The sequence below is a fragment of the Muscardinus avellanarius genome, assembly GCF_963383645.1.
Source record: "Muscardinus avellanarius genome assembly, chromosome: 8".
NCBI lineage: Eukaryota > Metazoa > Chordata > Mammalia > Rodentia > Gliridae > Muscardinus > Muscardinus avellanarius.
The window spans coordinates 445,280-461,391 of record NC_137794.1 but is presented as its reverse complement, the minus strand read 5'-3'; the positions used below and the strand labels follow the sequence as shown (position 1 = coordinate 461,391).

General features: G+C 55.0%; 1 protein-coding gene across 1 annotated transcript in view; it reads left to right on the top strand.

The window, feature by feature from the left end:
* Window positions 1-3,981: 3,981 nt before the first annotated feature.
* The window catches only part of KCNK5 (potassium two pore domain channel subfamily K member 5), a gene marked incomplete at both ends in the record, with an annotated part of 34,758 nt that continues 22,627 nt past the window's right edge, over window positions 3,982-16,112 (top strand). Inside the window, one exon of the mRNA XM_080700262.1 lies at window positions 3,982-4,167. Coding sequence (XP_080556388.1) covers window positions 3,982-4,167 — 186 coding nt within the window. The remainder of the gene's footprint in view (window positions 4,168-16,112) is intronic.

Below are 16,112 nucleotides of genomic sequence, written 5' to 3'. Positions count from 1 at the left end.
CCCCAAGCTCGTGTGATTGGTGGACTGGTTTCATAGTTTATATCTGCCAAAGCCCCGGCCCCAGGAGGATGAGAGCGCGCAGCGCCTTCTGTGTGTTCTTGACCTCTCGGGAAAGCCCTCATCCAAATGCTTGTTGGGAGCTGGAAGAGGGGAAGAATGTTCACCTGGGAAGGAAACCAAGGAGAGGGATGGAGGCAGCAGGCCGGGGTGGGGGGTGGCAAGGCAGGATACAGGAAGGGAGAGATGGGCAACTGGAGAGGATGGAGGGAGAGCGAGAGGACACAGCAAGAACTAGAAAGAGAAAGGATAGACTAGCAGAAGTAACAAGCATGAAAAGTTCCCAAAGGACTCCGCGAAAAGGATGCTTCTCTTTTGTACCGAGGACGGAATCCAGGGACATTCTACCTTCGAGTTACACACCCAGCCCTTTTTGTTTTTTGTTTTAAAATAGGGTTTTACTAGGATGCTGAGAGTCTGGCTAGATTGCTGAGGCTGGCCTCAAACCAGTTATCCTCCTGTCTCAACCTCCCAAGTACTGGGATTACAGGAGTGCACCACTCTGCCTGGCTAGTTTTTATTTGAAAGCAAGGTCTCACTAAGTTGCTGCGGGCCTTGCTAAGTTGCTGAGGCTAGCCTCGAACCTAGGATCCTCCTATTTCAGCCTCCCAAGTACCGGGATTGCACATGTGTGCCTGAGCCTGGTTCTGCACTCTTGTTGCGAGGCAGCAAGAAGGAAGAGCCGTTTGTTTTCTTAGGAAGAGAACCCAGCTCTGAGTAGGAGAGATAGAGAATTTTCCAGAACTTGTAGCTTCATTTTTGTGTGTGTGTGTGTGTGTGTGTGGTACTGGGGATGGAACCCAGGAACATTCTACCTCTGAGCTATACCCCCAGCTTTATTTATTTATTTATTTGGGGGTCTGGGGATGGAACCCAGGGGCATTTGCCTCCGAGCCACACCCCCTGCCCTATTCTTATTCTTTATTTTGAAACAGGGTCTCACTAAGTAGCTGAGGTTGTCTACGATCCTCCCGTTTCAGCCTCCCAAATACTGGGATTACAAGCGTGTGCACCACGCCTGCTTTGTTCTTTATTTTGAAACAGTCTCACTGAGTGCAAAGGGCCTCACTAAGCAGCTGAGGCTGTCCACGAACGGTGATTCTCCTGTCTCAGCCTCCTGAATGCTGGGATGACAAGCGTGCCCACCACGCCCGGTTTCCTTTGTAGCTTCTTAAACTGCCATGCTGGCTAAAGCCTCTGTCCCAAGCCTCTGTCCTTGTGTAGGCGGTTCAGAGGGGGCAGTCCTGGGCAGAAGGCTGGCCTCCGTATCCATCTGAGGACCAGAGAGTAAGACTGTGGAGATGGGGTTCAGGCCAGAGCTGGGGCTCCGGGTGGGTGGGAGGGCAGCAAGGGTTAGAGAAGAGAAATCTGTTCAGGGTGGCCCTCTCTAGAGACAGCACCCCATGGCCCTGTCCAGAGTGAGCCTTGGCTGGGGAGTGGCCGGGGCTGGGGCAGACAGACACTGCAGGCATCCGGGGTGCAGAATTATGAAACCTGGGTCTTCCCAGCTTCCTGCCCTGGCCGCCTGGGCCTCCGCCTCCGCCTCTGGGCTTGCACGTGGAGGCAGGAAAGACAGAAGAATTTTCAAAGGAAGATCAATCCTTCACGCTGCACCTCTAGTCCTTTTGCTCCAGCAGGCTTACAGATCCACAGATAACCTCCTCTTAATTCTTGGGTGGTGAACAATGACCACCCCTTTCCCATGCAGCAAAAGAAAAAAGGCCGTGGCCAGGGACTTTGTAGCCCAGCCTGCTGCTGTGCAGACCCTTGGGTCTGACAGTACTGACAGAGGCTTGGGTGCGGACACTTCAGCCAGCATGGGGTCGGGGGCACTTCAAGAAGCTACAAACAAAACCCAGGATAGTGGCACACACCTATCTAGAATCCCAGCATTTGGGAGGCTGAGACAGGAGGATCGTGGAAAGCTTCGGCTGCTTAGTAAGACCCTGTACAGCTCAGTGAGGCTTTGTTTCAAGATAAAGAATAAAATAGGGCCGGGGGTGTAGTTCAGAGGTAGAATGCCCCTGGGTTCCATCCCCAGTGCTAGAAGAAGAAGAAGAAGAAGAAGAAGAAGAAGAAGAAGAAGAAGAAGAAGAAGAAGAAGAGGAGGAGGAGGAGGAGGAGGAGGAGGAGGAGGAGGAGGAGAAAGAAGAAAAAGAAGAAGAAGAAGGAGAAGGAGAAGGAGAAGAAGAAGAAGAAGAAGAAGAAGAAGAAGAAGAAGAAGAAGAAGAAGAAGCAGCGGCTACAAATATATTCTGGAAAATTGGGTCTGCACAGCAGCAGGCTGGGCTGCAGGGGCCAGAGTCCCTGGAGCATGCCCCCCCCCCTTCTGGCTGGTGCTGGCAGACACGGTACTACCCAAGCCCTTTATCTTCAGTGTCCCTGCGGGCAAGTGGGGCTAAGGACAGCCCTGCTACATGCTAGGGAAGGAAGGAGTTCCGCCTGGGGCTTACTAGGGAAAGGCAGCCAGGCGAGTAAGAAACAGCCGGGATCCGGTGCGCCTGACAAATTCACTCCTCACTGCCCATGCTTAGCGAGTGTCTATTCAAATAATTATCTATCCATTCATTTACTGCGGTGCTGGGGATGGAACCCAGGGGCATCCTACCTCCCAGCAACACCTCCAGCTCTACTTCTAAAAATTCTTTATTTTGAAACAGGGTCTCAGTTGCAAAGGGCCTCATTAAGTAGCAGAGGCTGGCTTCAAAACTGTGCAGTCCTTCTGTCTCAGCCTCCCAAATGCTGGGATTACAAGCACATGCCACCACGCCCGGCTCCTATTTTTATTTTGAAACAAGGAGGCTGTCCTGGGACCTGCAATCCTCTTGTCTCAGCTTTCCAAGTACCGCAGGGTTTGCATCCAGCACTGAAGGGGGCCTCTCGGCTGACCTTTTCCTTTGTGTATGTGTGTGGGGGGGAGCTAAGGCTTGGGCATAGGAGGGACCTCAAGGTCAGGACGATGGCTTCTTCCAGATGTGGAGGGTCTCAGCGGGGCAAGTGAGAGCCGGGTGCAGGGAGGAGCCATGCAGTGGTTGGCTCCGCTACTGCCACCCTGGGTTCCCGGCAGCTGCTGCCTCTGCCCCTTTCTAATCCCCCAACCCCCACCGCGCCTCTGGCTTTCAGGAAAGTGAGAGCCTGGAAGAGACCGAGAATCCAGCTTTCTTGGAAGAAACATCAGTCAATGAAAATTCAATTACGCCGGGCGCGATGGCTCACGCGTGTGTTTGTAATCCCAGCATTTGGGAGGCTGAGACAGGAGGATCAGCTACTTTAGTGAGGCCCTTTGCAACTCCGTGAGACCCTGTTTCAAAAAATAAAGAATAAAAAATGGGGCCTGGGGTGTAGCTCGAAGGTAGAATGCCCCTGGGTTCCATCCCCAGCACCGCAAAAAAAAAAAAAAAAAAGAATAAATTAAATTACAAGAAAAATAACAGCAGCAATCAATCCCCGGCCTCAGTCCGAAGGTGAACCCTCAGTATGGTTATCGCACTGCCGCCGACGCCCAACGGCGAGGCCCCCGGACCGCCGCCCGGCGGGCGACCCCCAGCGCCCCGCCGCGCCGCCCTCCGCCGCACCTCGTGGAGGCTCCGGGCCGGGGCGTGGCCAGCCGGGGCGTGGCCTCGGTGGGCGTGGCCGCGGTGGGCGTGGCCCGGAGCCCCGCCCCCGCGGTGTCCGGCCCGCGCGGCTAAGAGGCGTGCGGAGGCGGCGGGCTGCCCAGTGCAGGGCGCGCCGCGGCCGCACACGTGTCCCCGAGCGGCGCCGTCCCGCGGCCGCGCTCAGCCCGCCAACTCGGCCCGGCAGCTCCGTCCCCGAGCGGGGCCGGGCACTGCGCATGCGGAGCTCCAAATTCAAACAGCTGTTCGCAGAGGCGGCGGGGCCCCGGGGACGCGGAGCCGCCCGGGCGAGCGCGCCCTAGCAGGAGCCATGGTGGACCGCGGCCCCCTGCTCACCTCCGCCATCATCTTCTACCTGGCCATCGGCGCGGCGATCTTCGAGGTGCTGGAGGAGCCGCACTGGAAGAAGGCCAAGAAAAACTACTACACGCAGAAGCTGCTCCTGCTCAAGGAGTTCCCGTGCCTGGGCCAGGAGGGCCTGGACAAGATCCTGCAGGTGAGCCGCGCGCCGGGCCGGCCGGGGCCGGGGCCGGGGCCGAGGGGCGGACGCGCATCCCGGGCAGGTCCCGCGCCCGCCGGCCGCCCGAGAGGCTGGGCGCGCACCCGGCGCGGTGTGGGCGTCGGGAGCGTCCCTCCTCCGAGGCCGGCTGTGGGGCGGATAAAGGCGTTTATCTTCCCTGGGAGACGCTCCCGGAGCCCGGGAGCCCGGCCGAGCGCCACCCCTCGTCTCCACCCCCGGCTCCCGCGCCAGTGCCGGCCGCCGCCTCGCCTCGAGCCCCGGCCCCGCGGGGTGCGGGGAGTCAGCCGAGGCCGCGGGCCGAGGGCGGTGGCGGCACCCTTGCTGGGGTGCGTGCAGGCTTCCCGGAGGGCCGGGCTGGGGAGTCCTCTCCCGAGGGCTCGGGGTAAACTTCGCGAAACACCAGCGAACAAAACCCGGGTTGTCCCTCTTCTCGGAGGAGGGAAGTGGGCGAGGGGAGCGCCCCTGGGCTTGGCCCGGGGACTCGCCTTCAGGTGCACACACCCCACGGACGGCACTGGCCGCACTTGGGTGAACTGGGCAGACCATCCTAGCTGGGACCTTGGGCCAACTTGGGCACCCTGTCCCTCTGCGCCAGAGTCTGGAGGGCTCCGCCTTCACTGTCCACCCCCTTTGGCCTCCACCCAGGCCTTCCCTCAGTGGAAGAGGACCCCGTGGCAGATTGTCCGAGGCGCTGCGTTTCCCCTGAGATGAGAGGAGCTTTCATCTCCAGCATCTCCCCGGCCCCTGAGGCCTCTCTGGAGTCCAGCTTCAGCTCCCCAACCTTAGGAGAGTCTGAAGATGGCGTGCCAGTGGTCCCTGCTGTTTTTCTCCACGTGGCCTCACACCGGGGAGCACACAGATTCCCACAGGCGGCCTAGAAGATGGCCTTGGAGGCTGGAGGAACGGGAGGCTCAGGGCCCAGCCCTGCATTTCATCGTAGGCTTCTGCCTGGAGCTTTGAGTTCTGGGACCTTTCAGCCTTCCTGTGATGGGTGTTTGCCCTGTCTGAGAGCCCTGCGGGGAGGGGGTCGCTTTATGATTTCCCTTGAGGAAATAATTCCTCTTGGAGGAGAGTTTTTGTTTAACTTGCTGCAGGGCTTTGTTTAGAGGGGGAGGAGGGCGTCAGTGGAGATAAAGCCTGGAGCTGCCCTCGAAGTGTTTCCCCTCTCCCCTCCTCAGCTCCTCCGCCTCTGCAGGGGAAGGAAGGAAAGAATTCAAGGCTAAATGTGGGAAAATAAACTTCAAAACACAAGGAGAAGGGGAGGGGGGTCCCGGGGCTAGGGGGCCGGGTGCAGCTGGTCGTGGTGACTTTGGAGGCTAGACAGCTTCCGTAAGGTGTTTGAACAAACAGATGCCTCTTATTTTGAGGTTCCGTTGAATCAATAATGCGACCAGGTAGGTTTTAGAAAGAGGATTTGGGCATCAGGGCAGTCTGATAGCTAAGGTGACCCTATCCCCATGCCCAGCCCAAAGACTCCCAGCAACCCTAACTGGGCGAGTCCTCTTTCTTTGTAGAAAAAACCAAGAAACGAGACTGAGACCGGGCCAGTGGAAACATTTGCCAGCATTGGTTTTAATCGGCTGAAATCTGACTTGCCTGGCTTTCTCACTGAGACTTGGGGCACTGCCTTAGGCCTCAGGAAATAGGTTTAAGGAAAAATGAAAACTCAAAAATCTTCTCTCTTCTGGCAGCTGGGACATTTTTGGGGGCTCCAGGTCAAAGCTGGGTCTTAGTGGCTGAGGCCCTAACTGGGACCCCCTGGAGTGGGAGCTGGGAGGACCCAGGCCTGTTGGAGGGGAGGGGCTGCGGTTCAGGGTGGGGTTTGTTTTTTCTGCTGCAAACTGAGTATGAACTTTCTGATGCGTGAGAAAGAGACTGAAGCACCTTTCTCTGGAAATCCCCAGAGAAAGGTCAGGTGCCTCCTCCCCTGCTCACTCAACCCTGGGGTTGAGCTGAGGTCCAAGTGCTCAGCACCCGCCCGCCCTGAGCTTGTGTGCTGCCCGCTTTCCTGCCTTGGAACTGTCTCACCCTTCCTCAGAGCTGGCTCCCAGGCCTCTTGGCCCAGCACCACCCCTTTCTGCAGCAGTCTCCTACAGGGGGCTAGCGTTCACAGCACACCGCCTCCGCACTGGGCATTGCGAGTGGGATTATCACCTCAGAAGCTGGGTTTCCATCAGGTCATTCAGCTCACCTCTGAAGCATGAGCGCGTGGTGAGGCTCCCGCCAAGGAAAAACCCGGGCGAGGCTTGTACAGGGTGCCCACGCTGTCCTCCGTCCTGCACCGGTGAAGCGAGGCACTGTGCCAGGCACTTCACCTGCGTTATTGCAGGGACTCTGACAGCGACCTTAGGTCTTCAGATAAGGACGCTGACGCCCAGAGAAGTTCAAGTGGCCGCAAAGACACAAGAGGCACTCGGAGCCCGCACCCGGCCCGCCTCCGCCCTCCCCGTGAAGCTGTTGGATTGTTGCTCTGTACGCGAGCGAGCTTAGTAAATTGGTTCAGCTACACTGATCTGCCGGGAAATTCTATTTTCTATTTCCTCTAGAACAGGCACTGGCTCGCCGGCTTCTCCGGTGGTGTGGGCCTGACCCGCACAGCCTGCATTACTGAGGTGAGGCATCGGCTTGCTCCTCTGCCCTTTGCCTTCTGGAAGCCCTCTTCTTCTCCCCAAAAAACAAACAGATTAAAAAAAAAAAAAAGAGGAAAGGAATGACAGCCCTTCCCGACCATCTGCCTCTGGTTTACAGTGATCATAAACAGGAAGGGTTTGAGAGCTCACCGTGCACCCCACACTTGAAAAGGTCACATTTTCTTATTGGGGGGGCATGCTTGGGATTGAACCCAGGATCTTGCACGTGCTAAGCAGGTGTCCAACCCCTGAGTCACCCCGCCCAAGTCCTCACTGCCCACTTTAAGTAAGAATTTGATACATACTTTTTGGGGGGTACTGGAGACCAAACCCAAGGGTGTTCTACCTCTAAGCTACACTTTTATTTTTACTTATTTTTGTTTTGAAACAGGGTCTCACTAGGCAGCTGAGAGTCTCACTACCTTGCCAAGGCTGGCCTTGAACCTGTAGTCCTCCTGTCTCAGTCTCCCAAGCACTGGGTTCACAGTGGGCTTACAGGTGACAGGCGTGTGCCACCAAGCCTGGCTGATGTGCACTCTCAGTTTATCCCGGAAGACCACGCCGTGAGTGAGTTGGAGGATCGTACCACACAGCCCCGTTTCGCCTCCCAGGGCCACGGGGATTAGTCCGCAGCATGTACGAAGGGCCTACTGTGTGTCAGGCACTGGACCCTGCTCTGAGCTTCCAGAAAGAAGCTCAGAACGGACCGTGGGTGTGTGCCCAACAGGCGTTCAGGAGGGTCTCTTGATATGGTATCCCCAGTCTGGCCCGAAAGACCAGGGAGGGCCCTCAGGATGACCGCAGGCCCAGAGTAGGGTCTTGGAATTAGAAGGCCCTCGTTGGGAAAAGAAGAGTGTGTGGGGTGCTAACAAGGTGAGGGTGGCCCTTTCTCCTGCTAGGGAGGGAGTTTGGGCTTTTTGCTCTACTCCTGAGATATCCGCGCTCCTGGGGCTAGGGTAGGTCCCCTGGGCTCCACCTCTGCACCCCCTGCCTGAATACAGGAGTTTCCCTGAACACTCACACGCTGGCCGGTTCCCGGAAGCCTTTTGGGTCTCACTAACCTCTCTCTCTCCCCAGTGCCCAGCGCACTATCTTGGTTCAACATTTTCCTTGTGAACCTTGGGATGGAGCATATTGCAGTCTGCAGGAGTGAGGTTAATTCCGAGTTTTGAGGTTTTTGCATCTGGTCAGTAGCACCAAACCTCCTCCCTAAATTTGAAAAGTAAATCTGCAAAGCGTGCATTAGTCCATCTGGCCAGAATGCTCAGGATGATTTTTTTTCTGTGAACCGAGGGTTGATGTGAACGTCCTTTGTTTCAAGCCCCGGTGGAAATTGTAAAACTCACTGGTTCACTTAACTGCCTTTGTAAGTAAAGGGGGCACAATGGATCTTTTGATTCTCAAGGATTTTGGAGGCCTCCACACCATTAGCTCCAGCTTGAATTCTCACCACCTAGGACTGCAGAAGTGGACAGTGAGTTGGGTTTGTGAGAGAACATGGAAGAGAGAGGTTTCTTTCTAGTGACTTGTTTTCTTAGTTATGCCCTCTTCAACATCGAGGGCTGACCCCCAAAAGAACCCTTCAAGTTAGGAAGTCCACTTCAGTTAACCGCCTGATTAGAGCTTTACCAAAGTGGATTTTTATTAAACCGTTTGAGAGTCTTACGGGAGCGCGTAGCCAGTAGAATGATTAGGGACAGACCACAGTAAGCAGTAATTGAGAAGGGAATTACTGAGGGCGGAAATTTGCAAGTGTTGAAAGGTTCCAGTGGGGCAGGAGCCTTAAAGGAGGTGACGATTGTTGCTTCTAAGCATTATCCTGGGGTTTTGCCCTATTTATAGTCTGGTGTTTAAAAGAAACACAATCCTCTAGTTTTGGATGCTGTACTTGGCCGACCCTGACATCAGGCCAAAGACTTTCATCTTCAGTGTGGCTGTTTGCTGTCAAATAGGGCTCAGCCTCTGAACTCTGTGTAGTTACGTGTGAAGGGACGGGGGCGGGGGTGAGGGGGCCGGAAAGTGCCAGACTTTGGGGGGCAGAGGAGCCAGGCTCTCCCCAGACAGAGCCCCACGAGAGTTTGTACCAACTGGGATGCCATGACTGAGTGGTACAAGAGCTGGTTGGTCAGAATTGGCATGTGGCAGGAGAAGGGACATCAGAAAGCCCCTGAAAACTAGCACAACTCTTGTTCCTGTTGGGGAGTGGAGGGGGTAGAGGTAAGTCGCTGGAGAGCTCGGAGTCCCCCTCGGTGCCTGGAACACGGCAGAGGAAGGGCAGCCGGCCTGTGTCTTCCTTGCAGAGGGCTCCACGGGATAAAGGGCAAGCTGCCCAGGGCAGGGCTCTTGCTTCTAACGCCACTGCGGGGCCCTGGCTGCTGCTGAAGCTCCCCACTGGGCCAGAGGGCCGCGAGGCCCAGGAAGCGCCCGCAGCTGGCTTACACCAGTGATTGGCACAGTTTGCCCTGGTAGGCATGGGCTGCCCCAGAGGTTGGATTCCCTTTATCCAAAATGCTTGAGGTCAGAAGGGTTTGGGATTTTTTCAGATGTTGGAATGTTTGCATGTACATCCTAAGACAGCTTGGAGATGGGCTCAGGTCTTTAGACCAGTGAAGGCCATTGGTTCCACACAGTCCTCGCACACAGCCCAAAGGTCATACAGTATTTTTAATACACCTGTCGTTTGCCTGTAACTCAACACACGAGGGGCAGGTGGGAGATTTCCCACGTGTGATGTGATGCTGGCACTCGAGAGTTTGGGGGTTTGAATCTGCAGAATAGGGATGCTCCTCTATCCAGTAAAGGCTGCGAATGGTTTTGCAGAGGACAGGAAGACTTTCCTAGTTCTTCCTAGTGCTAGGGATGGAACCCAGGCAGTTAAGTGCTTGTACCACTGAGCTACAGTCCTAGCTCTAATTTTCTTTTGAGGGGAGTGTGGTACCCAGGGCTACATCCCCACTTTTTTTTTTATTTTGAAATAGGGTCTTGCTAAGTTGTGGAGGGCCTTACTAAGTTGCCGAGGCTGTGATGCTTTTGTCTCAGCCTCCCAAGTTCTAGGATTACAAGTATGAGCCAGTGTGCCCAGTGCCCTGAATTATTTTTATCCTGAGAAAACAAAGTTTACTGTCTTGATTAGTTTTAAGTGTTTTAAAACACCTCCGGACAGAACCTTTTGCCGGGCGTGATGACGTGCACCTTTGGTCCTAGTACGTGGGAGGCTCAGACAGGAAGATCACAGGTTTGAGGCCAGCCCTGACAACTTAGTGAGGCCTCCTTCAGCAACTTAGTGAGACCCTGTTTCAAAGTTAAAAATAAAATAGGGCTGGGGGAAGAAAGAACAAACCTTTTCATCTTGCAGAAGTGAAACTCTACCCTCTGAACAGTTCTCCTTTTCCTTCACGGGGCTGCTGGCAACATCTGTTCTACTTTTTGTTTCTGGCTTGGGCTACTTCAGATGTCTCCTGTCTGTTGAATCATACAGTACTTATCGTTTTGTTTGTTGGCTTGTTTTGGGTGCTGAGTATTGAACCCAGAGACATCCTACCTCTAAGCTACACCCCCAGCCCTTTTTATCTTCAGCAGGGGGAAGGTCTCACTAAGTTAGTGAGTCTGTCCTTAAACCTGTGATCCTCCTTTCCTGTCAGCCTCTCAAGTACTGGGATTACAGGCGTGCACCACCACACCTGTCAATATTTGTCTTTTTGTGTATAAAATGGAGCAATTACCATGGAAAACAGTATAGAGCTTCCTCAGTTAAAAATAGAACTACCATAACTGATAATCCCAAAGCTGTAATCCCAAGTACTGGGATTACAGGCGTGCACCACCACGCCTGTCACTATTTGTCCTTTTGTGTATAAAATGGAGCAATTACCGTGGAAAACAGTATAGCGCTTCCTCAGTTAAAAACAGAACCGCTGTAACTGTGCATGGTGGTGCACACCTGTATTTCCAGCACTTTCGAGGCTGACACTGGAGGAATGCAGGTTCTCTGCCAGCCTCCGCAATGTTGTGAGTCCCTCCGCAACTTAGACCTGTTTAAAGAAAAACAAAAATAAAAAGAGCTGGGGGGGGGGTGTCGCTCAGAGGTAAACTGCTTCTGGGCTCAATCCCCAGCACCACGCGCGCACACACACACACACACACACACACACACACACACACACGCTGGAAGTGTAGCTCAGAGATATAACCCTCATGGGTTCAATCCCCAGTACTACAAAGAAACAAAAAAGATAGAACTACCATATGATACAGCAGTCTCACTTCTAGGTATGTATTAGCTGAAAAAAAGTACTTTTTTCTAGTACTAGGGCTGAGCCCAGGGACACCCTAACTCTGAGCTATGCCCTTTTCGTGTTTTATTTTGAGACTGGCGGTGTCCCTGGGCTGCCTGGCACTTGGGCCCTCTGCTTCAGCCTCTTGGGTAGTGGGGTGATGGGCAGGTGTGTGGCCTGGCAGCAACTGCGTGTTGTAACCGGCTAGAAGAAGAAGGGGTGGTGGCCCCTTGGTGCCCGCAGCCTGGGGGAGGTGTGATAGTCCACTGTAGTCCCCCCGGGCTGCGCCCAGGCCAGGGAGGGCAGGGTCAGATGAAGCCCTTCTGGGTTTAGCCAAGGAATTTGAACTCCACCAAGTTTTTGCATTTTTCAAGTATGGGAGTGGATAACGCGTTCAGAAAGTTCCCTCTTCCTCATAGCTCTCTGCAGCCTAAAAGCAGTGGAAGACCGCCCTAAATTAACGGCACTTCTGCGGCCTGGTCCCTTCACCTTTTGGGCCTTCTGATAAGGGCCCTTCCTTCCTTCTCCCTTCTGATGCAATGGCCGTTGCCCCTCCCCTCCCCCAGGGGTGGGGTGGGGTGGGGGGGTCGTCTTGGAGCTCAGTCCCGCTGGGGAGAGGACATTGGGCCACAGTTTGAAGTGAGAGACCCGCGCAGATGCTAAGCTACAGAAACCAGCAAGGGTCGGTCGTAGGGCCTCCGAGGCTCCGCGTCTGTGTCCTGGAGGCCGTAGAAAAACCCTCAGCCTTTGGGGACCTGGCTCCTGAACAAGCCCAGCCTCTGCTTTCGGGCAGTCCCTGAATTGGAGGAGGAAGGGCAAGCAGCCATTACAAGACTGGCATTGATAAGTGCACCTGTAATTCTCAAGTGCACACCATGGATCTGGGGATTGTAACTCCTGGACTTTTTTTTTTTTTTTTAATTGCAGAACTGGGGATTGAACCCAGGGACATTCTATCTCTGAGCTACACTCCCAGCCCTGTGTTTTATTCTGTGTGTGTGTGTGTGTGTGTGTGTGTGTGTGTGTGTGCGCGCGTGCAGTACTGGGGATGGAACCCCGAGGCATTCTACCTCCAAGCTACACCCCTAGCCCTATTTTTTATTCTTTATTTTAAAACAGGGTCTCACTGAGTTGCAAAGGACTTCACAAAGTAGCTGAGGCTGGCCTCCAACCCGCCGTCCTCCTGTCTTAGCCTTCTAAGTCCTGGGATTACATTTACCTCCAGGCTATGTCCCAGCCCTGTCTGGTTTTGTTTGGAAAGAGTCTCACTAGGTTGATGAGAGTCTCATTACTTGCTGTGGCTACCCTTGAGCCTGTGGTCCTTCTGTCTCAGCCTTCCAGGTCCTGGGATTAAGGTGTGCGCCACCACTCCCAGCTCTAACCCCTGGACTTAACGAGGTGAAGCGTGTGAGGCTGGAGGTGTGAGTGCTCTGTGGAGCCTCCTGTGCCAGGCGTCAGGTGGCACGATACCCGTGTCTCCTTGAACCAGGTCTTGGGTGAGGAGGCTGTGGTGTTCGGGTGATGTGGCTTGGTCCACCCAGCGCGATGGAGGGCTGAGAGTCAACCTTCCTTTCCTGCTTAGCCTTCGAGTCCTGTCTGTGGGTGGAGGCAAAGCCAGAGCCCTGGTTGGACAGGCTGGGGCTGAGAGCAGGGTGATGCCAACTCAGTTACTCAGTACTTCCCGGCCTTGGGCCATGCAACCCGTGGGTCCTTGTGCAGCAACCCTGTGACCTTACAGTAGGAGCAGCAGAATTGACCAGAGGTTAAATAAACATGCCGAAGGCCTTACAGTTAGGTGAATGAGGAAGAGTCCAGACTGGAACCCAGAGGCCGCACTTAGAGCCCTCTGCCCCACACGAGACTGCGTCGAGGGGGACCAGGTAAGGAAGGCACAGAGGCTGCGTGTGACCCGGTCTCCGGTGCAGAGGGCTCTGCTTTCAGGACACGGCCCGAGACACCTTGCACAAGCCCTCATTTCTGAGATGGGACAAGAGCCCGACCCTTGCTGCTGCCCGCAGACTCCATGTAGACGACTTAGAGCATCTGGTGCGTGTAGCGAGCGGGTGGTTGGCTGAATGTCACCCGCGGCCCTCACCCTGGCACGAGACACCTCCCTTCAGGTCCCACCAGCATTGCGCTCTTCACCTGGGAGGTGGGCAGGGAGGACGATAAGACCCGCGTTCCTGCTCGTAGAACACAAGTTAATGTGCACCTGTTCCCCCAAAAGAGTTACCATCAATTCCTAAAAATAAGGGAGTTTAACTGTTCTTTTCAGCCCTGGTTAAACCTTTTCCTTTGGAGATTTCCTGGGTCCGGGTGGCCTCACAAGTACCCCCACCTCCCCGGAGGATGGTGACTTTGCAGGATCTGAGGTCAGAGCTGGGCTGTCCTTGAGAGCAGGCGACACCACCTGCCCCCTCAGAGTGCCCTTGGTAACCAGGACTGACTAGCTTGGAAATGTGCCATCTTAGCTGGGCCTGGTGGCCCATGCCTATAATCTCAGGACTTGGGAAGTGGAGTCTCTGGTTCAAGACCAGCCTCAGCAACATAGTGACACTCTCAAAACAAAAACACTAAGGGCTGGGGCTGTAGCTTGGAGGTAGAATGCCCTTGGGTTCCATCCCCATTACTGCAAAAAAAAAAAAAAAAAAAAAAAAAAAGTGCATTATTTTTCCTGGCCTCCATCTAGATTTTCAGGTTTCCTGCTGAAGTGCTTAGGCAGGATTGTGTATTCCTGTTGTCACCCCTCCTGTGTCCGCTGTGATCTGGCTGTAGCGGTGTAGCCAGTCCCCTCCTGTGAGGTGGGTGCTTGGCCCAGGTCTGAGGGCTGCCAGGGGGTTGTGTCTAGGGGGTTGACGGTGCGGACCCGGGCCAGGGGCTGGAGATGAGACTTCCTCACCCCAACCGTTGTGCAGAGGAAAGCTGATTCCTGAGTACCGTGGGGTGCTGAGAGGCCCTGGCCACGTTCTGCCTCTCAGACTGTCCTGAAGGAGACTGAGCACCTGTTAAATCAGCTAGGCCAGGGAGCCTGGCGCGCACCGTCGCTGGTGCTGACAGCAGCTCCATCTCCTCATCCCTGCACCTGTGCTCCCAGGCTCGGCTCTTGAGAGACGCCCAGTACGTAGGAGTTGTGCAATGTGCTAGGCCCGGTTGGAGGGGACTCAGAGCTGGGTCTGGTTGGAAATCCAGCCGGGTCAAGACCGAGTGGGTGAGGGCAGGTGAGCAGGCCCAGGCTCTGCCTTCGGTCCTTCAAGCTCTGGAGAGGGTGGGACCATGACCAAGCCACATCAGATGGGGCTGGGTGAGGGCAAGCTTGCTTTCTGTTAACTGGCATAAAGCAATTCTACATATTTATGGGCTGTGGTGTGGTCATTCAGTCCATGAGTACTGTGCGTAATGACTGAATCAGGACAATCAGCACTTCCTTCTAACCGTTTAGCAGTGTTTGGAGTCTTCAAGCTCCACTCTTTTTTTTTTTTTTTTGCAGTACTGGGGATGGAGCCCAGGGACATTCTACCCCCGAGTGACACCCCCAGCCCTACTTTTTCTTTTCTTATTCTTTATTGTGAAACAGGGCTCACTAGTAGTTGAGGCTGTCTGCGAACCTACAATCCTCCTGTCTTAGCCTTCCGAATACTGGGATTATAAGCATGCGCCATCACACCTGGCTACTCCACTCTTATAGTTCTTTATAAAATATGTAATAAGATGCCATGAGACATAGCCAGCCTACCATCAAACACTAGAACTTACTCTTCCTACTGACCGCTGTGACCGCCCTCCCGTTTCCTTCCCTTCCTCAGGGCCGGGAACTGAGGCCAGAGGTGCTCTCACCAAGCTACCTCCCCGGCCCATTTTCTTTTTAATTTTAAGACTACTGGCCTCCAGCTTGCCATTCTCCTGCCTCAGACTTCCAAGTACCTGGGATCGCAGGCATGGGACGCCACTCCCCGCGCTTGTGTGAGAGAGGAATGGTCTCCATTCCACAGGACTGAGGACGCGTGGTATTTGTCTTTCTGTGCCCGAGGAGTGCAAGGGCCACCTGGGCTTAACCCCAGTTCCCTGTGGGCTTCCACATCGTGAGACCCTGAGCACATTGCTTTCCCCAAAAACCAGCTCAGGGGCAAGCGAGGACGACAGGCGCTCTTCTGTCTGGGTCTCTCTGTCTCCAGGACCCCTCCTCTGCCCCTCGCCCCATGCTTTCACTTGTAAGTGTCCCCCAACTCTTTCCTGCTTCTAAAACGACCCAGGCTGCACCGACACAGTGCAGCAGGTGCCGGTCCTCCACCTGCCGGGTGCTGGAGGGGCTGTGGTCTCTGCTTTCAAAGAACTTGGTATTTCCTAAGCACCTCCGAAACACCGCTGAGCGTGGGCCCGGGGAATGTCCTCAGGCCTGGAGTACAGGGGCTGGGGCAGGAGGCACGTAGCCCCTTCCCCACACAGCCCCTTCCTGTGCCCTCCTACTCACCGCTCACCAGGGAGAAGGCAGTTACCTAGCTGCTGGCCTCTGAGGGGCCATACGCTGCCTCCCTGGGGCTCCTCGGCCCACCCTAGAGGGAGCCATCCAAGGGCTTGCAGGGTGTTCTCTGTAGCACCTAGGTGACCCCGCCCAGTCCTCCAGGAAGCTCGCAGGCGCCCAGGCGTTGTGCCCACATACGCCCACCAGTCCTTACAAGACCCATTCATTTAAGGCTCCCTCCTGGGGGGCGGCCACGCGGGCGCTACTGTGTTTTTAGATGGATGCCGTGCAGCGAAGAGGGGTTAAACTGAGGCAGGCCCGTCTCTCAGGCTAATCTAGCAGGGGTGCTTTCGGGGCCCAGGCTAAGGGTTCTCGGCTGAGCAGTTTTCCACCCAATTTTAAATTTGCCCGTAAGTGTTGAACATCGGCGCATACTTGTAATCCCCATACTTGGGAGGCTGAGAGAAGGACCACTGATTCAAAACCAGTCTTAGCAACTTGGTGAGACTCTAAGTGACCCGGAAAGGGATAGGGTGTACCTCAGGGGTAGAATGCCCC